Below are 24,149 nucleotides of genomic sequence, written 5' to 3' on the forward strand. Positions count from 1 at the left end.
GGCACTTGACTTAGGATGCTCATAAATTCTAAGATATGCAGCACGGTCCCCATGTAGGGTTTCTGGTTCAGCAAAGAACGCAAGGTCCCCTCCCAAATATTCCCACAACCACAGAGCATTTTAGAGGAAGACCCGGGAAGAGAGCTAGGTATTTCTGTATCTGTTGTCAGATCATAACCTGTCCACCTGTTGTCATCAACGTTGCAATAAGCGCTCGCAGCAGCAGGAAACTTGACAGAACTTCCAAGTCTTAAACGGGTATTGTTATCAGTAGCTTTGGAGAATGGAGCAAGGGCCCTGCTTAGGACCCCCGCAGAAATGAAGCAAGGGAAGGAAGCCATAGTCTCTCCTGACCAGTGAGTGAGCTAGATCTCTTCAAAACCAAGATAAAAATTAAGGTTTCCTGCTGGCTGGGGTGGAGGACTAGGGGTGGGAAGCGATCTTTTCACTACAACGTCACCCTCTGAGGAATCAGCGGGCCAATCAGATATTTGATTGCCAAGTATTACTCAATCGCTCCAGCCCCAGTCCGATAGCTTTTGCGTTATTGTGAGGCCACCTCTTTTATGTATGATAACACTGTGCTTGCTTCACCAGGTGGCTAGGTGGCCTGGTTGTCTGCTGTTTGCTGACACTCATCGTGATTTTTTATTACCTGGGCTTGCTGTGTGGCACGTGTGGCTATGACCGGAATGCCACCCCGACCAGACGAGGCTGCGTCTCAAACACTGGAGGCATCTTCCTCATGGTGTGAGTGTTTGCTCTTCCTTGCCACGTGGGGGGTGGAAATGAGAGGAGAAGAGCAGACTGATGACACGAATCTGGTGGCCTCTGGGCTGCACATTATGGATTATTATCCATCCATCCATCCATCCATTTATTCACCAGAAACTTGCTGAGGATTGGCCTGGTATCAGACACTGTTCTCTGTGGTCACCAGTTTCTTCAGCTTGTTTGCTTTGAAACTCTGGAAACTTGACTTAGAAAAGAGATTGTCAAGGCACCTGGGTGGCGTAGTCAGTTAAGCGTCCAACTGTTGTTTCCCGCCCAAGTCATGAACTCACAGTTCATGAGTTCAAGCCCCGCATGCAGAGCCTGCTTGGGATTTTTCTTTCTCTCTGTCCATCCCCCACTCGCACTGTCTCTTTCTTTCTCAAAATAAATACATAAACTTTAAGGGGCGCCTGTTGGTGGCTCTGTTGGTTGAGGATAGCACAACAAGCCAAGAAAGGCACATAAATCAAGGCACAAGAGTTTTACAAATAACTTTAAAACTAACAACACGGGAGCCTGCCAGATTTAGACTTCAGCTCAGGTCATGATCTCATGGTTCATGAGTTTGAGCCCTACATTAGGCTCTGTGCTGACAGCTCAGAGCCTGGAGCCTGCTTTGGATTCTGTGTCTCCCTCTCTCTCTGTTCTCCCCCCTCCCCCTGCTCACACTCTTTCTCTCGGTCTCTCAAAAATAAAGAGTAAAAAAAATTTTTTTAAAGAATTGACCCTTCAACAAAAAACAAGTAAACTTTAAAAAAAAAAAAAACAAATAAACGTAAAAAATCTTTACTAGGGTGTGACGAGTGCAGAGGGCACCAACTGGGTGTGACTGCACTTGGAGCCAGAAACATAAACCCAGAGGCAGAGGTTAAAGCTTTGAATGCTCCCCAGAGAGGAAGCTGTGTGGGTTCCAAACTGATATTTCCTTTTCCAATAAGTACATCAAGAATCGGCAGCAGGGAGTGTGATGGGTTTGGAGAGCAAGGTAAAGATTTGGAACAAGTCCTTGGAGCCATGGAGAATCAACACCTCAGCCATGGCTGTCATTGCTTATGTCACTAGTACCAGGCTGGGAGACGCTGCAAGCCACTGTCATGCACTAACGTGCCTTTTCAAACATTGGGTCACCACAATAATGAATCAGACTTATGAGCTCTGATTGTAAAGCTTTGCCCTGAAACCTTTCAGCTCCAGGATAGCACAACAAGCCAAGAAAGGCACATAAATCAAGGCACGAGAGTTTTACAAATAACTTTAAAACTAACAACACAGGAGTCTGCCAGATTTAGACAAAGTTGAACAGAACTCCGTGCACGGAAAAGCCTATTTGCTCACATGGCTACGCTTAAGAAATTCATGCAGCAAGGAAGAGTATATTGCCCCTCCTTTTGGTTTAAATGTATGCAGCTACAGATAGAAAATGAGTTAAATGTTCAGGATTTACTAATCCTGGGACTTGGCTGTTTTGTCAGTGTTTTGATGGTGGTTCTATAGCTCACATCTTTTTAACTGCTTGATGGGAGGGCTTAAATTGTTCTGAAAATGTGCACTTTTCATAACATTCTATTTGAACATTTTTTTTTTTTTTTAATTTTTTTTTTCAACGTTTATTTATTTTTGGGACACAGAGAGACAGAGCATGAACGGGAGAGGGGCAGAGAGAGAGGGAGACACAGAATCGGAAACAGGCTCCAGGCTCTGAGCCATCAGCCCAGAGCCTGACGCAGGGCTCGAACTCACGGACCGCGAGATCGTGACCTGGCTGAAGTCGGACGCTTAACCGACTGCGCCACCCAGGCGCCCCTATTTGAACATTTTTAAGGGACAAAACCAAAATATGTGCTGTCCAGTTTCAAAGAAAATGGAAACAGGGGAGTCATGAGCAATTTGATGGAGGCTAAAATTACTTCAGTTTGGATATAATTTTCACCTCTGCAGAGGAAGGAATCCCTGAAGAGACAAAGTCACATGCAAGCATGTGGCTTGGGAACAAGGGGATTTTTCACCCGATAGGAAACAAACTGGTGGCTGTGGGGTCTGTATTGTTGCCACCCATGGCTCAACATGGAAATCTTGCTTGGCAGGAGCTTCCATCTCTTGAGACATCTGGTAAACAACTCGAGAGTTGTAAAGGGGAAAGCATGATACAACTCATTAGAAGACTGTAATTTCTTAAAAATCATTTATTTACTTGTAGAAACAAGAAAGTATATTTTGTTCAGCTGCAACCACAACACCACCTGCTCTTAAAAACAGTAACACCATCCGTTGACGTTGACGTTGAAGAGTGTGGTCTCTTCAGAAACCAAGCAAGAATCCTTATCTCCCAGGGGGATCCTACCAGAAGGTCTAGGGGGAGGAAAGACAGAGAGCCCTGGCTCTGCTCTGATCCTGTGTCTTCTGAGGGTCCAGGGAGCATTTTGGGGGCCAAAGAGGATACAGCGAGGAATGTACATCTGTCTCAGGGGCACATAGAAGGTTTCCCTGGAGGTAAGGACACCTAAACAAGGCAGCAAGAAAACAGTCTTGTACTGAAGCCCACTCTGAAACTTCTAGTTTTAGTTCTTGAAAACCATGCTCCAATTACCCAGAGCTTTGAAGAAAGACTAATACCCAGTATAGCCATGGGGTCACAAAATGGGTGCCCTTACATGACCAGTGGCCGTTCAGTGGTTACAAATATTTCAGAAAGCATTTTGTCGTGCTGTAGCAGGGGCCATAAAGAGACAGTAATCTCCTTGGCCAAGTCATTCCATTTTAGGGGATCAGTTTTAAGGAAGTAGGACCCAACCATGGGCAAAGTATCACAAGCAGAGAAATGTTTTTGCAGCTTTAGTTATAATAGTGAGGCATTGGAAATGACACAAACATCAGCCACCAAAGAGTGGGACATTCCTGCGGCCAGTGAAATGTAACTAGGTTGGCTACCCTGGATTGTTGACCAAAGTCCCTAAGATGTTCAACAAGGGCTCACAAGACTATCGCCTATGGTCCTCACAGCTGTGTAGATCCGGCGGGAGTCAGCACACGTTTCTGTAAAGGTCCAGATAATAGATACGTTCACTTTGGCCGGCCACATAAGGTCTTTGTCGCACGTTATTTTTCTTGTTCTTATTTTACTTCTTCTCCTTTTCCTTCTTTGCAACACTTTCAACACACATTGGCCATTCTTATCTGAGTGACCTTACAAAAACAGGCCTCTGGCAGTGCTGCGTTCCTTATCTAGATATAGGCATATTTAAGAAATAAAGGCTGGACATAAGCTCTTTAAGATTAGCAGTGTTGTTTTGAAATGCTCTATCCAAGGTTTCCAATTTTTTTTTTTAACTCTAATATACACACATGCTCATGCACACGGTTCAAACCATGGTGACTAGCATATGCTTCCCACGTGTTCCCTTTCTTCACGCTCAAAAGCCTTTTAGGTCAGAGAAGTTCAGGCTGACAGAGGCCCCTCCAGTGGGCACATCTTGTTATTTATTTCAGCCAAACCAGGCAAATATTCGAAATTGTTCCTTAATGGTGTCCACTGGGCAGAATCATGCCCTTAGGAAGGGATGCCATTGTTACTAAGTACATCAGCCTAGTAGACACTTCTGAGGGTCCTTCCTGTTTGCACCAGTGACGGTGCAATCATCAGTGATGATCTGACTACTCCACCTAGACTGATTCAAGAGTTTGCTCTGTCTGTGTCTACACCAGAGTAACTGAGCACTCTAGAGAGAAGTCATGCAGTGGGCACATTGGTATCCCTACAAAATTATGATCCCCACCTCAAATGGATCCTTCACAGCCCTATAAGTTTCTTCCTTCCCTCCCTCCCTTCCTTCCTTCCTTCCTTCCTTCCCTCCTTCCTCTGCTCAGCAATGGCGTTTTCCACACTGATACATCCATCCTCCTTATTCCTCCCTCGCTTAGCAGCTGACTCTACCTCCTTCTTCACAAAGGAAATAAAAGCCATCATACAACTTCCCATCACCAAAACTCCAGTACACCTGCATTCACACGTGTGCAGGGTCAAGTGCAGACCAATCCCTCTCTTCTGGGCCCATCCCACCCTCCTTTCCCAATCTCAATCCCTGCGCACAGCCCAAGGGTGTCATGGATGAGCCCTTCCCTCTCCTGTGTCCTCAATCTCTTCTCCTCTCCAAGACTTGCTTCTCAACACTTAACTGTGTTCTCTTCTCTCCTCTCTTTCACCATGAAAACCAAAAACCTCTCCCAACACCACTCCTTCCCTTCACAGACATCAAAAGTAATGATGCTTGCTGCCTGTTTACTCACGTCCGCGTCCTGGGCAAGGCCACGCCCCTTCCCTCAGGTCAGCAGCAGCCTCTTTGCCTCCAGCCATTGGACTGGCTTCAGATCCCCTGGAGTGTGCCCTGTCTGCAGTGTTTGGGACGGCTTCCCGTCCCCTCTTCCTGCAGACACGCCTTTATTTCCCCATCAGCAGCGCTACTGGTTTCCTTCCTACTTTATGAGTCTTCCTAGCGGTCTCATCCTCTGGCTGCCCTTCTGCCACCTGCTCCTCAAATGGCGAAGTCCCCAGGCACGGCCCCGGGCTGCTTCTCTCTCCAGTCTCAGCTCCGGGGACCAGTGGTCACTTCTGAGCAGCCGATTGCCTCGTGCAGGCCCGCAGCCCAGCTACGTGTGCTCCAGACGCAGCTGACTGCCCGCAGCGTCTCCACCGCCACATCTCCCGGCAGCAGGACCAGATCCCGCCTTCTCTTCCCTTCCTCAGCACCCAGTGTCTCCTTTCCCTGCTGACAAGCCCTGGCTTCACCCTGGGCCCCTCCTTGCCTCCTCCTCCCGTGCAGCATCCTCAGCACATCCCGTGTCTTTTCCGTCGGCTGACTTCTCACCACTGCCTCCGGCCACGTCGGGCCACCACCCCAGGATGACAGCCTCATCAGCCGTAGCCCCGTCCACGTGGGCATCTTTCCATCCCATCCTCGGGCTCTGCCTAGAGTGTTCTTCCTCAGAGAGAAACTGGGCTGTGTTCCTCCTGTGCGTCAAGGCCCTCAGCAGCCTCCCCTTACTGGACCAGCCAGACCCCCTCTCGTGCACCCCGGCCTGCCTCTCGAGCTGTAGCCATGCCGCTCATGGCCCTCCTTCCCCGAACCAGGCTGGCCCCCTTCGGACTCCCAGTGGTACCTCTCCTGCCTAAGAACCTCCCCACTCACTGTGTGCCCTGCGGAAGGCTAGGTTCACTCAAGCGACCCCGGAGGCTGTGTCTGCACCAAAGTACTGGGCTGCAGGGAGACCAGAGACCTAAGTCGAAGGACTCCCTCACTATATGCCTGGGACCAAAGAGTCAACAGTGCTTACTGCTGTCTGTCTCCACTCCTGAGCCAATCGGCTCACTTAACCTGTACAAAGCGAAGACTCTAGGTCCATTTCCTACGTTGCATACATAGAATTAGTAAGTACTGGTAGGTAATATGGGAAGGGTAGTTTTTTTGTTTTTGTTTTTGTTTTTAAGTAATCTCTACACCCAACGTGGGGCTCGAACTCACGATCCTGAGATCAAGAGTCACATGCTCTATCGACTGAGCGCCAGACACCCCCAAATATTGAATAATCTACCATAGAACTCTTAATTTTGTGTCTGTTTTTCCTTTTTTTCCAGTGGGGCTGGAGTCAGCTTCCTGATTTGTTGGATATTGATGACCATCGTGGTTCTCACTTTTGTCGTTGGTGCAAACGTGGAAAAACTGCTCTGTGAGCCTTACCAAAACAGGAAGTTATTCCAGGTACGTATACTTTCAGGGTCTGTTATGGAAAGGCTTGACTAGAAACTTTGATTTCCCCATATCTTGTGGGTGCAAAAAAAGATGAGCAGTTTGGTTTTCATTCAGTAAGTTAAGATTCCCTTCACTTTGTCAAAGCAAAAAAAAAAAAAAATATGGTGGTATTTTCTTTCTTTTTTAAATGTTTTTTAATGTTTATTTATTTTTGAGAGAGAGACAGACAGAGCGTGAGTGGGGGAGGAGCAGAGAGAGGGAGACACAGAATCCGAAACAGACTTCAGGCTTCGAGCTGTCAGCACAGAGCCCGATGCTGGGCTTGAACTCAGGAATGGCCAGATCATGACCTGAGCCGAAGTTGAGCCACCCAGGCGCCCCCATGGTGGTATTATTTGTCAAATGTCAGGTGAAACCAGCACCAGGAGTTAAGGCCTCTTCATCAATGTGGTTTGTAATAAGCTGGAGGAGAAAATTCCCAAGTTGGGGTACCCCAGGAGGTTTCTGACATTTTAAAGAGTTTCTCAAATGACAGTTGCCCACACAGATGGTTTTGACGCCCTAAATTTGTAGTGAAAGACACCAAAAAATTCCACACCTTGTGGCCCAGTGTTGCCCCTGGTAGACGTCTGACGAGGCTGTTGGGACATGAATTCAGGCTTCACTTTCTCCCTCTGAAACCAAGTCTTGTGGACTCTAGGGACCTGTTCTCTGTTCAGCTTCACTAATTAATGAGGAAATTTTGGCCCTTGTTTGGGTCTTGTCACTCTGGCTTTTCAGTGCTTTTCTCCAGATGCTGTTTTTTAAGATATATTTCTCTTTGGGGTGCCTGGGTGGCTCAGTCAGTTTAGCGTACGACTTCAGCTCATGGGTCATGAGTTCAAGCCCTACATCAGGCTCTGTGCTGACAGCTCAGAGCCTGGAGCCTGCTTTGGATTCTGTGTCTTCCTCTCTCTCTCTCTGCCCCTCCCCTGCTCCCGCTGTCTCTCAAAAAGAAACATTTAAAAATAATTTTTTTAAGATATATTTCTGTTTTCTTGTTTTATTGCATATATATTTTTTTGCCTCAAATCTGTTATGAAATCTGGTGAGTAGATACTAATGTAACAAGTTGTCATGGTGTTCTATTTATTCAGCTGGTTGAGGAAAATTAAGTTGAGAGTGTCAATTTGTCAAATTTTGTCCATTTGGCCTCTTAATGAAAACTTATAGTGATACATCAAGCCAGACTTCATTATCTTCCATGCCGTATTAAATTGCTGAAAAGAACTTCTTTAAAAATAGGGGATATTTTGACACCCTTTACATTCCTCAAGCACGTACGTGATCATGCACTAATGAGCCCATCTTATTATATATAACATATTACATTACATATGTTAGCCATCTTAAATATATGATATGAAGTGAGAGAGTATGAAAGTTTTAATTCATTTTATCTATAGAGAAGTAGTAGTGAAAAGGTGGGCCAGCTGCCTTATGGCTTTCTATTAGCTATTCTGAATCAAGTTGTCTATTCTTTGACAATTTCTTATGAGTTTGTCTTACTAAGAGAAGTGCTCTCCAAAAAAAAAAAAAAAGCAATTTGAGTCATTCTTATTGATGTTACCCAGTGGTCAGTCAGTTTTTTCCAATCATAGTCTTATTTTCTGGTTTTAAGTTGGAAATCAATGAGGAAAACCATGATCTGAAAAATCCCTGAAATATGTTTAACAGAATAGTTTATTATATGCATGTATATTAGTGTAAAAGTATCTTTTTTTAAAAACTAAGAGTCTTTTTTTAACTTGTTCTAGGTTTTGGACACGCCGTATTTACTAAATGAGAATTGGAAACACTATCTCTCTGGCATGGTATTTAACAAACCGGATATTAATCTCACTTTTGAACAAGTTTACAGGTATACATAATTGCATGATGCATTTTTTGCTACCGAAATGTTGTTGTTCCAGAATGAGAATTTTACTTTCAAAGTGTCTTTGATAAGACTCGATAAGACTTTCCAGTTTCAGAATTAAGCTGTTCTCTAGTCTTGGCAAAGAGAGTAGAAATAAGACCAGAAAGAGAATCCTTCCCCCAAAAACCTGCTAGACTTCGGTGTGGTGATGTCTCAAAGTCCCTTTGTCCAGTACGCACTAGACCTCACTGCTTAAGGTGACCCTAAGATGCATTAATGAGACCCTCTGAAAACTCCTGTACAGAAATCACCCTGTCCCAAGTGAATACCATGTATAACAAGAACTCAGCAATGGGTCCAAATCTCAGACACGCTGATCGTGAAGCAGCTGAAGGGCCAGGCTCTGTGGTGAGGCTGCCTGGGCTCCAGTCTTGACTCTGCCACCAGGGAGCAGGCCTTGGTGATCTTGGGCAGTTTCATGTCCTCTCTGTTCAATAGGGTTCAAAGGCTCCCCAGCTCCTCTAGCAGAGATAGCAAATGAGTAGCTTATGTGCCCATCCATTGCACCTGACCCTCGTGGTAGACATTGGTAGTCAGCTGTGGTCTTGTCCATAGCCCGGAGAGTCTCAGAATCCTTCTCCACAACATGCAGGCGGACATTATCAAGCGATTGGAGATTCTACGCACCATTGAACCATCCCTGGGCTGAAAGGACAAAACCAAGCTTCTTAGCCTGGCCTGCCAGCTCTTTGTGACTCTGGCTCCTGCAGAGCCTTACCTCTGCTGGTTCGTGTATTAAGCTTTCTGTTCCAACACCACCAGCCTACTCGGGGTTCCCTGGAGAGGAGTATCACATCTCCCAGGGATGTGGGAAAGTTGCATCTCCCAGGCATCCCTCTTCTAGAGGGCTCTGGCTGCTGAACATGAAAGAGGCACTCCCAGGAAGTGGCTGTGTCAGCAACAGGGATATGCATCAGATAAGGCCGCCCTTCTTAGTTCAGTCGAGGAGGCATTTTGCACATGTTAGAGAAGCACAGAGAGGTGAGGTCAAGGTAGGTGTCCTCACCATCTGGGTATTTGTGGCCCCCTTCCCTGTCTCCATCCTGCCATTAGAATATACATCCAACCATATGTTAGGAGAGTGAAGCTCAACCGTGAAAATATGGAGGCAGATGGTCTGGCAGGGGTTTGATTGAAACTTATCCTAAACCCCATGATATGCTTTGTAACACACCTCTTTCTAGCAGGTGTTGCTCTTTGCTGTTTGTTTTTTATGAGAACTGATGTCTTCCCAATCTGTGAATTTGTTATCGCTCATGGCTTTTTCCAAAGGCACAAAGGAGACAGACAGAAGGCTGATTTACCAGTTTTATTGTATCGGTTCCAAAGATGGGACATTTAGCAAAATAGGGAACGAAGTCAGGAATGGGAGGCTCCAGGGGCGGGGGGGGGGGGGGGTCCACTGGTGACCTCCTCCCACGTCGGCACTTAGAAGCTGCTTCTCTGCTCACAGATTGAAATCAAAGATAAACCGTGAACCTTTCTCTCCATCCTTAGCAGTGGACAGAGGCAGCCACAGCTGCCTTTCTAGGTCATGATTTCTCTGTTTATTCCCACAGTGATTGCAAAGAAAATAAAGGCATTTATGGCACACTTAAGCTAGAGAATAGCTATAATATCAGTGAACATCTCAATATTCAAGAGGTAAGGACTTGGAACGAATCATGAAATTGACGTATTTCTTTACTAAATCCAGTTATCTTTCATTTTTTTCAGAAATACTTTTTTAAAGTTTTTTTTTTTAATGTTTGTTTTTGAAAGAAGGAGAGAGACAAAGACAGAGCATGAGTGGGGGAGGGGCAGAGAGAAGGGGAGACACAGAATCCGAAGCAAGCTCCAGGCTCTGAGCTGTCAGCACAGAGCCTAACGCAAGACTCAAACTCATGAACCAAACCGTGAGATCATGACCTGAGCTGAAGTCGAATGCTCAACTTACTGAGCCACCTGGAGGCCCCTTTCATTTTTTTTTTTTTATGGAGATAAAATTCATAGAAGATAAAATTCACCATTTTCTTTTTTTTTTCTTAATGTTTATTTATTTTGAGAGAGAGAGATACAGTGCGAATGGGAGGTGGGGGAAGAGGGAGAGGAGAGAGAGAATTCCAAGCAGGCCCCACACTGTTGGTGCAGAGCCTGACGTGGGGCTCAAGCCCACGAACCACGAGATCATGACCTGAGCCAAACCCAAGAGTCCGACACTTAACCAACTGAGCCACCCAGATTCCCCAAAATTCACTATTTGAAAGTGACATTTAGTACACTCACAAGGTCGTGCAAACCTCACATCTGTCAAATTCCAAAACATTTTCGTCACCCCCAACCAGTTGTCTTTATGGATGTATGAGTTTCTCTAGTAGACCGCACAATGCTCAAGAGGGGTCTTGCTGTGGACACTACATAAGAAGATTTTATATTGCTGTGTGTCGCTGCTCCTAGAGGGACAAACCCAGGGGACATTGGCGTTCCAACACTGGCCAGCCTCTTCTGCCGGGTCCCTGAAGAGGGAACGAGGCACTGAGAACTCTGGTCCACACAGTCGTGGCCCCTCGTGACTCACGGCTGTGTCCCCCGGACTCCATGTGGACTCTGCTGAGGTCTGCTGGCCCTCAGCAAGACAGCATGGCCACAATGATGGAAGCAGACAGAGTGGAATGATTTCCTCTTCTCCTTTGCCCAAGCCCACGCTCTAGTCTTGAGCCTTAAGACTCTGAGGAGAGGCTACTCCACAGCACACTTGACAGAAGAAAGAGCGAGAGAGTTTCAGCTGCCCAGGCCTAGGGTGCCTTCAGCCTGCACTGTCCGCCTCCCCACATCTGGAGGCCTTCTGGCCTTCTTGTAGGAAAGGACTTAAGGAGACTTCTTTCTTCTGGGCTTCCAAATGGAAGCAGATACCAAGAGATACCGAGGAAAGAGGTGATTCCCCAAACCCCACAGCTTGCCACTGAGGCATCACAGAAGGCTTCCAGAAGCACCATGAAACCATGATGGCCTGGCAGTTTTCAGATATTAAGAGGTTTATTAAAAGCTGAATACAGGGGCACCTGGGTGGCTCAGTGGTTGAGCATCTGGCTCTTGATATCAGCTCAGGTCATGATCCCAGGGTCATGGGATGGAGCCCGGAGTCAGGCTCTGTGCTAAGCATGATGTCTGCTTAAGATATTCTCTGTCTCTCGGGGCACCTGGGTGGCTCAGTCAGCTGAGCATCTGACTTCGGCTCACGTCATGATCTCACAGCTCGTGAATTCGAGCCCTGCGTCGGGCTCTGTGCTGACAGCTCAGAGCCTGGATCCTGCTTTGGATTCTGTCTCCCTCTCTCTGCCCCTACCCTGCTCGCACTCTGTCTTTCTCTCTTTCTCTCTCTCAAAAATAAACATTAAAAAAAATTTTTTTAAGATATTCTCTCTCTTTCTCTCTTTCCCTCTCCCTCTCTTTGCCCCTCTCCCCCACTTGTGCTCTGTCTATATATAATAAAAAGAAAAAAAATCTGGATACAAAATTTTGTATTGCATTGTATTTTCTATTGTATTGATTATCCTTCTTAAATATTCCTTGCATGTATACATAAATAAAATATCTAGCCCTAACTATATACCCTCTACTCATCTGACATCATGCCATGTTTCATTTTCTCTGTGGACCAGAGACAGAGCACCAGGGACACTCGGGCACTACACGCTGCCTAAAACTACTGACTGCCACTTAGGACAACCCCAGTCATCAACCGTGTCCCCATGATCTCAAGTGTCCCCCACCACCCAAGTCCAGTGTGTGCTGCCTCCTTCCCCTGGGATGCAGCCTGCCTGGCCCCTTTCAGCATCTGTATTTGCCAAGACTCATTCAGAAGCCACCTCCTCTCTGGTGTCCTCTCCAGTCCCCTACCTTTGAAGACTGTCTCCTGCGCCTGGTGTCCTGATGCAGTTCATGTGGCTTTATTATGACACTGCCTCTTCCTTTGAGGACTTTGAGGGTGGAGATGGAATATTATTTTGCTTTGCCTCCGACCTCCTCACATAGTGCGTGGTGTGGGGCATAAGGAAGGAGCTGGGGAAGTGGGGAAGGGGTGGAAGGGAAGAGAAGGTTACCGGGAAGAAATGTCAGTCAGGGGCATGTCTGTGTATTTTGTCCCTCGTCATTTTACTGCTCTTTTAAAGCTCTAAGTATGTGACTATCGTGAAGAATGGACTTATTTATAACTTTTCTTTTTATCATGCAGCATGCTGGAAACATAAGCAATGACTTTCAAAATATGAAAGTAAATATTGACAATATCGTTCTGCTGGATGAAGCAGGAAGAAAAAACCTTATGGATTTCAGCTTTTCAGGAATAGACGCCATAAATTATAACATCTACTTGGCTGAGGTGAGACCATGAGTTCATGCTTGATCTTTTGGGGAAAATCACAGCAGATACCCGTGGGTTGGTTTTGTTTTGTTTTTCTGTTTTTCTTTTGTTTGTTTGTTTGTTTTTAATTTGGGCGTTTTTTTTTTTAAGCTGAGGTGAAATTTATATAACACAAATGAACTCTTTTAAGGTGAATAATTCATTAGTATGTAGTATAATCACAGTGCTACACAACTACCATTTCCATCCAGCTCCAAAACATCTCCGTCACTACAAAAGAAAGCCCCATTCCCATTACACAATTGTGCCCCATTCCACACACCCCCACCCCCCAGCCCTGGTAACCACCCATCTATTTACCTATTCTGAATATTTCATTTGAATGGAATCTGAATGGAATCCTAAGGCATGTGACCTTTTGTGTCTGATGGCCTTAAAAGGCCCCCTTTCACATAGCCTAAAGTTTTTGAGATCCATCCCCATTATAGCACGGATCAGCACTTGATTTCTTCTTATGGCTGGATGTGGTTGGATAAAAATAATCTGGTTTTACATGTATCAATAAGAATGTAGCCGGAGTCGCCCGTGTAAGAGTTTCCAGCCTTTATGGGCATGGACGATGGTTCACTATGTTGTCTATCAGATTCCGTTAAGGCTTAAAAGTCCCACATTGATGACGCAGTTCTTTTCCCCTCTTTTGCAGCTGAGTAAAGCCCCCACCAAAGCGAACCTTTTATCCTTTGCAGATGATCTAGAAGTAAAAGCCAACCATCTGGTGAGTTCGAACATTCCGGTTTTAAATGCTGTAATCACTACAGGTGTCAAATGTCAGTACTATTCTTCGCTCCGGTACACCACAAGTAAGCTTTGGTTAGAGATGTGTCTCTTGTGCACGTCAAGACTTCCCACCAGCAGCCATTGCCGTGGCGCCCGGAAGTCGGTGAGCACGTGGACGTTTCCAGGGTGGCGTCAGGGTGCCCGCGCCTGCTCCCGACCTCTGCTGGTGGCACGGGTGCCCTCACTGTTTAGCACCAGCTCTGTTTTCACCCCATCAACCCCTCTGCCACCAAACACATGTGCAAGTGCACGCATGCGTGCCATTTTTCTTGCAGTGTAGGGAATGGAAACTGAGGACACGGGAGGGGGATTTCCATTTGGTGCTTTGCATCACCAGTGACAGGTGGATAACGGAAGGCAAAGACGCCACCCAAGCCCCGTAAGCTTCCCTTCCTCACTTCCCCTGCTGGCCGGTGACTAAATGGCTATCATGAACGGAGCAGCAGAGCATGGCCATGAGGAACCTGGGCTCAGGAGGAAGACTGGGATTTAAATCCTGGCCCAGCCACTTCCTAATTATGGGAACTTGGACAAGATGTTTCACTCCTCCGTGCCTTAGTTTCCTCATCTGTAAAACGGAAGCAATAAAGTTGCTCACTAATGTATTAATGAGCCCATTAATATGTCACGCGATAGTATATTAAACACTTTTTAAGTGTGGGTCAAATGAAAAATTGCTCAGTTGAGCCTTGCTGCTCTCATCTGCGAGACGGGGCTATCGCTGCTGTGAAATGGCTTTCTAGTGGCTGTATTTTGCGGAGGTGAGAAAGAGAGCACAGCCTCAGGCACTCAGGACAGGCTGATGGGTTTAGTGGCCACTGAGAGATCACAGTCCTGTGACTTGAAATAGGGTGTCCTGGTACTGCCCCACATCTGGTGGGCCCCACGCCCACAGCATACAAGGAGGGCTGCATGCCGGTCACGGCTACCTTGCCCCGAGCCCCTGTGGTTAGAGAGAGCGCTCCAAAGTCTGGAAAAGTGGTGTTGACCTTTGTTTCTTTTCTTCTCTTTGCAGCCCCACGGAAGTCTGAAACAGTCCCTGAAAAACAATGCACAGACAATTAGGACGATTCACCGTAGCGAAGTCATCCCTTTGGAACAGTCAATGGTAACGCTCGACAACCTCCGGTATTTCCCCGTGACCCGAGCAAATCCCATGTCACTAGTTGGCTTTCGTGTATCCTAAGGAAGCATCTGCACCTCACGCGGGGGTCAAATCCAGTTGGCCTCAGGCTAAGAAATTAAAAATTAATGATAGTTGGTGCAACTGGGTGGCTCGGTTGGTTGAACGTCCGACTCAGTTTCAGCTCAGGTCAGGATCTTGTGGTTCGTGGGTTCAAGCCCGGCATCAGGCTCTGCGCTGGCAGCACGGAGCCTGCTTGGGATTCTCTCTCTTCTCTGTCTGCCCTTCTTCCCACTTCCTCTCTCTCTCTTTCTCTCTCTCTCAAAATAAATAAATAAATAACTTTTAAAAATCAATAAATCAATAGATGATAGTAGCTGGGCTTTAAACAAGACAGATTTTCAATGTTACCACCCACTCCTTTTGTGCTTTATCTCCTTGCCTTTTCCACTTGGGAGTGACCAGGTAGGTCAACCCCGTGCTTGCCCCACACACTATGCTCTGGTTCCCTGCGGCTCGATAGGCCCCCGAAGCCAGGCACCTGGCTGGGGTGATGATGTCTGTGTTCTGAACTCGCTCGCACTTACTTTCAAATTCTTTTTCTCCACACCCTGCCAAGAAATATGGGAAGGCAAGGGTAAGTCCTTTTCCCCCTGCCTCATTTAGCTCCGTTCACTGATCCGATGGGCCGCGTTCCCTGTCTTCTCTCTCGTAGCCTCTATTGTGACTTCCCCTTTCTTTTGCTTCCGGCTGCCTTCTGGCTTCTTTCCCAAATGCCGGAAAGGCAGTTTGTAGCAGAGAGAGAACACAGGCTCTGCACTCAGGCGGAACTGATTTCAGACCCTGCTTCTACCTCCCCAAAGTCTTAGAATTTTCCATTTTCTCATCTGAAAATGGGGGGAACGGTTCCTGCCCTCCTGTTAACCTGTTTCCTGGAGACGAAAGCCCTGATGTCCCAGAGAGACTCTGTAAACAGGAGGGATTATTGTGACGCTGCTGTGGGAGACCTGTTACAGAGTCAGCTTGCTCAGGTTTGGAGAAGCACACGAGTCCACTTGACTTCAGCTTTGGAACCTCCTAGAACTAGTTTTTACCACTTCAATCTCTCTGTCTCTCTCTCTTCCATCCCAACTTTCTCACTCATTGGAGCATTCAGAAGGAAACTGAATTTTCTTAATATGTGTGCTGCACTCATCATAATTCTCTGCTCTGTTTGTTTATGCCTAGCACAAGTTTGTTAACATTTTAAGCTTAACGGCTTTCCTTCAAGTAGACACAAGCCTCCTGGGCGTTTGCAGAGCCGAGGCAATCTGTCTACGAATAGGCAAATTGCTGTGTACAGGTGACCGATGATGTAAACCTAGGGTTAGCAAACTATGGCCCCAAAACTATAATCCAGCCCGTTGCTTGCTTTTGTAAATAAAGTTTTATTGGAACGCAGCCATGCCCTCTTATTTACAGATGACTGCAGCCGTTTTCCGCTAAAAGAGCAAAGTTGCATCTTTGGACACGGCGTGGCCCACAAAGCCTAAAATATTTACTATCTGGCCTTTGTTTTACCAATTCCTGACCTAAACCATTCAGATGGAACTACTCTGGGAAGCCAGGGTAGACTTTTGTAATTACCGCCTGCCACTTTGAGCCAACCCTACTCCGAGTGGTCTCTTGGACACCTCGTGTGGGATGTGCTGCCCTTCAAAGTTCTAGAATACAGATCCTGCTATTCTTCTTCTGCTTTTCTTACACCAGAGGTTTGTGTGGCTCACATGGTTACTTGCATCTATATTGCACAGTAAAGTCATATTTGATGGCTGGCTGCGGGGGGAGGGGGAGAGGGAGACACAATGTTCGTGTAATAAGTTGGAAAATATTATGTATGCTTGTTCACCAGAGCTCTGTATACCAAAGCATCAAGGAACTTCAACAAAAAAGCAGCGGATTGGGGGTAAGGACTTACTTTCCTTTTCTGCCACGGGGTCTTATTATAAAAGCACACACAGCCTTTCAGAGATAATGGTTTTACAAGTATTTAAGTTAAAAAAAAAAAATCCTTTGGGGCACCTGGCTAGGTCAGCCAGTAGAACTCATGACTCTTGATCTCTGGGTCATGAGTTCAAGCCCCACATTTGTGAGTGGACTTTATTTCCCAAAAAAGTGGGCGGGGGGCACCCAGGTAACTCAGTCGGTTAAGCATCTGACTTCGGCTCAGGTCATGATCTCACAGTTCGTGGGTTCAAGCACTGCATTGGGTTCTGTGCTGATGGCTCAGAGCCTGGAACTTGATTGCTTCAGATTCTCTCTCTCTCTCTCTCTCTCTCTCTCTCAAAAATAAATAAAGATTAAAAAAAAATTTTTTTAAAGCTTGGTTATCCACCCATTTTAAATGCAAACTGGGCTTTCCTACCATTTGCTTCCTGCAAGTACCTCTCACCTTGGCACACTTAGATACACAGGTGAAAGCCATGAGTTGATGTGTAGAATGTAAGCTCAGAAGGTACACTGGCCACTCTCACTGAGCTAATGCTGCCTACAAAATCCAGTGCCTTTGACCACAGACTCATTCTCACCGTTGGGTTGACTGCGGGCTTGTCCGCCTACCTTCCCGCCCAGAGACCCAGGCTGAGGGAGCAGCTCCTGTCTGGGCCACCTCATGTCCTCGAGGTAGAAACACTAGCTGCCCTTTAAGCAACTTCTTAGAACCGGCCGCTCCATCTACGTTCCATTAGCCAAAGCAAGTGAGGCTGCCAGGCCCATCATCTTGGGCTGAGAAGCCAGAGCTCAAAAGGTATCAGCAGTCAGGAACAGTGAATACAGTCGACTACAGGGGGTCCTTCAGACTGCAGACACCCCCACAATAGAAACCGAGCTCCACGGCTACGATGTGTTTGTCTGGTACCCTCAGTGCCAACGGGCAACTCAGGAAACCTCTCTTTATTGAGCGGATTGGGCTGCCCGTGAGAGGTTGGGGATGTCAGCCCACAACCAAAAATCCCACGTTCCTCGTTCCTCCCTGCGCTTTTCTCTGAGCTCTTTTTGCAGACCTTGGTCACAGGGCTTCTTGCCACGTGTGACTGTGTGACACGTGTCCCCGTGAACCGTGAGCAACTTCGCTAGTAGTTAGCACACTCCCCGGGCAACCCTGGGCCTGCTTCTTTGTTGGCACGGGAGACCCTGAGTTCCCCTGAAGGCTCTTCTGTGAGGTTTGCTCGGCTTGGGGACCGTCACTGTTCCTCTCGTCACAGTTGCCATTTCACACGTGTGTCCTGGGCCAAGGGAGCCTGGGACAGACCGGTAACTGTGTGCGCGTCCCTTGCCATCCTGCGCATCTGGACGTTCATGGTGACAGCGTGAGCTGCGCGTTGCCCTTCACGAGGGGTCAGTGGGGGGGCGAGTTGGGGTGGAAATGCATCTTTGACCCACTGGCCAAGCTGGGTACCCTGAGGTCTCCGGGCAGAACAGAAAGGGCACCTTTTTAATTTGCACCAAGCTGCCATGTCGGAGTTCTTACCTGTGTCAAGAAACTAGGTGCACATCCGGGCTCTTATGCCCCCAACCTGGTGACGTCAAGCAGGGTCAGCCACCTCCTCTGTGAAGGGGGCCTGATAATGCCTTCCTGCAGCCTTTGAGTACAAGAGCCCGCCCCCCGCGCTATCCATGGGGGATACATTCAGCGGATGCCACGGGCAGTACTGAACCCGTGCGTGCATAGCTACGATAAAGCTGAATTTACAAATTAGGCACAGTAAGGGGTTAACAGCAATAATCAATAATAAAATAGAACGATTGTAAGAATGTACTGTACTAGAAGTTATGTGAATGTGGTCCCACTCTCAAAATCTCTGACTCACCTTTCTTGCGAGGATGTGACGTGGTAAAAATGCCTGACCGGGGGATGAGGTAGGCATGTGAGGGAGCATTAAGCTGTTATCAGCATTTCTAACCATCTATCAGAAAGAGGATCTTTGCTTCTGGACCCTGAGTAACGGAAACCGTGGATAAGGGGGACCTCCTGTACTCAGGGAGGCGATTTGGATCAAGGGCCCAGCCCAGTGTCTGCCACAAAGTGAGTGTTCAGTATGACATCTCTTGTCCCCCTGCCCTCAGAGGGCTGAGCCGGCTCAGTCGTCTTCTTGACTAGCAGGTCGTCGTGGGATGGGGCTGAGCTGACCGCACGGGCACCGACAGGCAAACTAGTGAAATCCCTTCGTCACGTGACACTTGTCGATTGCTCTGTTTTCCAGATGAAAGTGACCAATACCCTTTCCTCTTTGGATTCCGCTCAGGACTTCCTCACAACCCGTATTTCCTCGGTTATTGTTGAAGTAAGTTTTCTTTTTAAAAAATATGTATGGCCATGGGGAAGGGGAAGGAAAAAAAAAAAAAAAAGCCAGAGAGGGAGGGAGCCAAACCATAAGAGACTCTTAAAAACTGAGAATAAACAGAGGGTTGATGGGGAGAGGGAGGGAGCGGAGGGTGGGTGAGGGGTATTGAGGAGGGCACCTGTTGGGATGAGCACTGGGTGTTGTATGGAAACCAATTTGACAAGAAATTTCATATTAAAAAATATATACGTATGCCAGTAAGTGGGCATGTGCCCATAACTACGTGACCTCATAGCATCCTTTTAACAGTTTTCCTACCCTTCGATTTCTTTCCAGGAAAGTCAGAAGTATGGGAACACGATAGTAGGATACTTTGAACGCTATCTGCAATGGGTCAAAATCTCAGTAAGTACTTTCTCTTTTATGAACACAAGAGGGCCATGTGTTAGGATGGCCATGTTGTCGGATACAATCAGGAGGAGATAAAATTAAAATCCTAGTAATTGGGTAGGAGAGATAAGTCAAGGGCCTCGAATAGGGACCATGATGGGAGGTGGCGTAAGACACAGCACGTGTTGTCCACGCTGGACCCCTTCTCGGGCCTGACACCGAGCGGGAGAAAGTGCCCCTCACATCGTCCCTCAGCTCCCTTGCTCACCATTATAGGAGTTCTGGCCACACTTGACTGTGTCTCCCCAGTGAACTGTGAGCTGCTTTTGCAATGGTGGCTTGGGCAGCGCTCAGCCTGCCATGCTGTTGGTGGATCAGTCGACTAGGGGTGTCTTGAGCTACAGAAATTTGTTTTCTCACAATTCTGGAGGCTGGAAGTCTGACATCAAGGTGTCAGCAGTGTTGGTTTCTTTAGAGTCCTCTCTGCTTGGGCCGTAGACAACCATCTTCCCCATGTGTCTTCACGAGGTCTGCCCTCTGTGCATGTCTGTGCCCAAATTTCCGCTTCGTTTATAAAGATGCCAGTCACATTGGATTAGGACTCAACCCTAATGACCTCATTTTAACTGAATTGCCTCTTCAAAGACCCTACCTCCAGATACAGTCACATTCTGAGATACCAGGAGGTAGGGCTTTAACACACGAATTTGGGGGAACACAATTCGGTCCACAACAGTTGGGTCTCCCTGAATACATTAGAAGAGGAAAGTCGAGGAGCAGAGTGAAGTTTCCGGTGGTTTCAAGGCAGCACGTTGCTCCCAGCAGCCAGCTTGTGGAGAAGTATAGTGTCTTGGAAAATGCCTTTCGTCATCTTGGGCTCTGGGCCAGCTCCCCTCTGTGAGGATTATTCCACTGGGGCAGGGTTTGCGGGGGGGAGATGCTTGCCGCTGAGTTACTTGATCAACTTGGGCTGAGTCACTTGGGCTACTTGCTGTTAGCCAAGAAGGGCTTTGAGAAGTCTGGAGACTCAGGAAGTCTTCGACTACCTCCAAGCGGTCATGAGCTTCTCACACCTATTCCTGGCCCTTGGCCGCATGAGCCCAGACTACCAACCATCTCCTCCCTCTTTGCTGCCCCACCCCGGATTCCAGCCACACCCCACTGCTTGATTCTCTGAAACGTTCACACTTCTCCATGTGATTTCCTCTGTGTCATACCCCCCTCCCCAGTCCCTACCCCTAGTCCCCACCATCTGGGCCTCGTGTATCTGGTTCTCCTTCAAGGCCCAGCTTCCTGATGTCTGTGCTGACACCTCCCACCAACCAGATGGGAAGACCGCAGGGTCCTCTCAGTGCTGGCATGAGGCGTGTGCACACGTGGGTGAGTAGCGGGGAAGAGATACATGACCGTCATTGCCGCCACGGCCACCGGACCCTGTGCGTATCCTCCACCAGATCAAGGAACCACATTTTAGTCACATCCATACCCAGAATATGAAACAAATACCCTGAAACCAAAGGGAATCTGGACAAGAATGGTTAAGTCACACGAGAGCCATGCCATGGAAATATTGGGTGACTGTTGGTACCAAATGGCTCAGAGCTATGCTGTGGGGCTAGGAGAGATTTTCACAGGGTTATAAATAAAGGAGAAAAGCAAGATGCAGAAAGCATACAGAGTATGACTCCAACCCCAGTTTTTGTAAAAACCCGACAGTGAAAAAGCCTATGAAGAAAGAGGTAGGTTGGTTGAGCTTGGTGAAAATGAAGTTGTTAACATGGATTGCCTTGGAAGGTATAGATGGTGGAAGAAAAAGGGAAGGTTTACCAACCAATAAAGGAAACGAGCTAACGTCGAGCTCATTGTATGTACTCAAAGGTTCTTTTTTGTTTTAAAAAGATTTTCTTTTAAGTTTATTTATTTGTTTTGAGAGAGACAGAGACTGCAAGAGTGGGGAAGGGGCAGAGACAGAGGGGGAGAGAATCTCAAGCAGACTTCGTACTGTCAGCCCAGAGCCCAATGCCAGGCTCGAACCCACGAAACCATGCGATCACGACCTGAGCTGAAATCAAGAGTCAGACGCTTAAATGACTGAGCCACCCAGGCACCCCAAAGTTTTTTAAAACGCATGACTATAGCTATCGTAAGTCAATGGGATTGGAGCATCTGTTTGGGATTTATTAAACGTGTTTATTTTAAACTCATTAATGAGTACATAGTTTTCTGTCTTCTAAATGACAGACTTGCTGGATAAAGGATTCTCGGCTGCATATTTTTTCTGTCTAGCACACTGAAAATCTCGTGCCAATTCTTTCTGGCCTGCCAAGTTTCAAAAGAGAGATCAGTCACGAGTCTTATAGGTCTCCCTTTATATGTGAGGGCACGCTTACCCCTTGCTGCTTTCAGAATTTTCTCTTTATCCTTGTATTTTGCCAGTTTCACTATGATATGTCGTGCAGAAGATCGATTCAAGTTACGTCTGAAGGGAGTTCTCTGTGCCTCTTGGATTTCAATGCCTTTTTCCTTCCCCACTTCAGGGAAGTTCTCAGCTATAATTTCTTCAAGTACCCCTTCAGCACCTTTCCCTCTCTCTTCCTCCTCTGGGATACCAATTATGTGTATATTATTTCTTTTTAGTGTATCACTTAGTTCTCTAATTTTCCCCTCATACTCCTGGATTTTTTTATCTCTCTTTTTCTCAGCCTCCTCTTTTTCCATAACTTTATCTTCTAGTTCACCTATTCTCTCCTCTGCCTCTTCAATCCGAGCCGTGGTGGTTTCCATTTTGTTATGCATTTCGTTTAAAGCGTTTTTCAGCTCCTCGTGACTGTTCCTTAGTCCCTTGATCTCTGTAGCAAGAGATTCTCTGCTGTCTGCTATACTGTTTTCAAGCCCAGCGATTAATTTTATGACTATTATTCTAAATTCACTTTCTGTTATATTACTTAAATCCTTTTTGATCAGCTCATTAGCTGTTGTTATTTCCTGGAGATTCTTCTGAGGGGAATTCTTCCGCTTGGTCATTTTGGATAGTCCCTGGCGTGGTGAGGACCTGCAGGGCACTTCCCCTGTGCTGTGGTGTATAACTGGAGTTGGTGGGCGGAGCCGCAGTCAGACCTGATGTCTGCCCCCAGCCCACCGCTGGGGCCACAGTCAGACTGGTGCATGCCTTCTCTTCCCCTCTCCTAGGGGGGGATTCACTGTGCGGTGGGGTGGCCCATCTGGGCTACTTGCTCACTGCCAGGCTTGTGATGCTGGGGACCTGGCGTCTTAGCTGGGGTGGGTAGGCAAGGTGCACAGGGGCAGGAGGGGCAGGCTTAGCTTGCTTCTCCTTAGGTGATCCACTTCAGGAGGGGCCCTGTGGCAGCAGGAGGGAGTCAGATCCGCTGCCGGAGGTTTGGCTCCGTAGAAGCGCAGAGTTGGGTGTTTGCGCGGAGCGAGCAAGTTCCCTGGCAGGAACTGGTTCTCTTTGGGATTTTGGCTGGGGGATGGGCAGGGGAGATGGCGCTGGCGAGCGCCTTTGTTCCCCACCAAACTGAGCTCTGTCGTCAGGGGGCTCAGCAGCTCTCCTTCCCTTTGTCCTCCAGCCTTCCCGCTTTCTGAGCAGAGCTGTTAACTTATGACCTCCCAGCCGCTAAGTCGCGCTTGCTGTCGGAACACAGTCCGTCAGGCCCCTCCGCTTTTTGCAAGCCAGACTCGGGGGCTCTGCTTGGCCGGCGAGCCGCCCCTCCGCCCCGGCTCCCTCCCGCCAGTCCATGGAGCGCGCACCGCCTCGCCGCCCTTCCTACCCTCTTCCGTGGGCCTCTCGTCTGCGCTTGGCTCCGGCGACTCCGTTCTGCTAATCCTCTGGCGGTTTTCTGGGTTATTTAGGCAGGTGTAGGTGGAATCTAAGTGATCAGCAGGACGCGCGGTGAGCCCAGCGTCCTCCTACGCCATCTTCCCTCTCCTCCCTTCTGTCTTCTAAAAAAAAATGTATTTTTTTTAATTTTAGAGAGTGTGTGTGAGTGGGGGGAGAGGGGCAGAAGGAAAGAGAGAGTGAATCCCAAGCAGGCTCCATGCTCAGCACGGAGCCCAAAGTGGGGCTTGACCCACAACCCTGAGATCAGGACCTGAGCTGAAATCAAGAGTCGGACACTCAACTGACTAACCCACCCAGGCGCCCCTATTTTCTTCTTATTTTTTTCTTATTTTATTTATTTCCTTATTTATTTTAGTTTTCTGTCTTCTAAAATGGGGTCTGCAGGTAGCACGGTTTTATTGGCACACAGCCACCCCCATTGGTTTATACATCATCTGCAGCTGCTTTCACCATTTTTTTTTCAGAGTCCAGCACTTGCGACAGAAATGTCTTGGTCTGTCCTGCGAGGTAGAAAATATTTACTCTCTGGCCCTTTCTAGGAAGAGTTTGCCAAGCCCTGGTCCAAAATATATAATTATTGATTTATTAGCTTTCCATTTTCTTCCACATCCTTTGTCAGATCTCAAAGGGATCGGGTAAGAAATTCAGCCCGAGACCCTGGACCTGACACTTGTACTCCATTCTCCCAGGAGCCTGGTAAGGGTGGGTGTTATGGTTCCATAAAACAAGTGTAGAAACCAGAGACCGAGAGGCAGAGAGAATCAGCATCTTGCTTTCAAGTACCTGCTTTTAAACATTGTC

The 24,149-nt window shown here is 47.4% G+C and overlaps 1 protein-coding gene across 12 annotated transcripts in view; it reads left to right on the forward strand.

Moving 5' to 3' along the window:
- PROM1 (prominin 1) overlaps window positions 1–24,149 on the forward strand; it is a 137,885-nt gene that overhangs the window by 109,554 nt on the left and 4,182 nt on the right. For 10 of the 12 annotated variants that reach the window (XR_015250568.1, XR_015250567.1, XM_086705390.1 and 7 more), the window contains 11 exons: window positions 598–750; window positions 6,404–6,527; window positions 8,315–8,418; window positions 10,035–10,119; window positions 12,689–12,835; window positions 13,521–13,592; window positions 14,670–14,762; window positions 15,397–15,414; window positions 16,669–16,722; window positions 19,019–19,099; window positions 19,436–19,504. Coding sequence is in view for 10 of the 12 variants with exons in the window: in XM_086705390.1 (XP_086561516.1) it covers window positions 598–750; window positions 6,404–6,527; window positions 8,315–8,418; window positions 10,035–10,119; window positions 12,689–12,835; window positions 13,521–13,592; window positions 14,670–14,762; window positions 15,397–15,414; window positions 16,669–16,722; window positions 19,019–19,099; window positions 19,436–19,504 (1,000 nt within the window). In the remaining 2 variants the exon portion in view is untranslated. The remainder of the gene's footprint in view (window positions 1–597; window positions 751–6,403; window positions 6,528–8,314; window positions 8,419–10,034; window positions 10,120–12,688; window positions 12,836–13,520; window positions 13,593–14,669; window positions 14,763–15,396; window positions 15,415–16,668; window positions 16,723–19,018; window positions 19,100–19,435; window positions 19,505–24,149) is intronic. The other 2 variants (XM_086705394.1, XM_086705399.1) reach the window with 1 other exon arrangement.

This window comes from Puma concolor, chromosome B1 (assembly GCF_028749965.1).
Source record: "Puma concolor isolate L17-30 chromosome B1, mPumCon1.1.hap2, whole genome shotgun sequence".
NCBI classification, from domain to species: domain Eukaryota; kingdom Metazoa; phylum Chordata; class Mammalia; order Carnivora; family Felidae; genus Puma; species Puma concolor.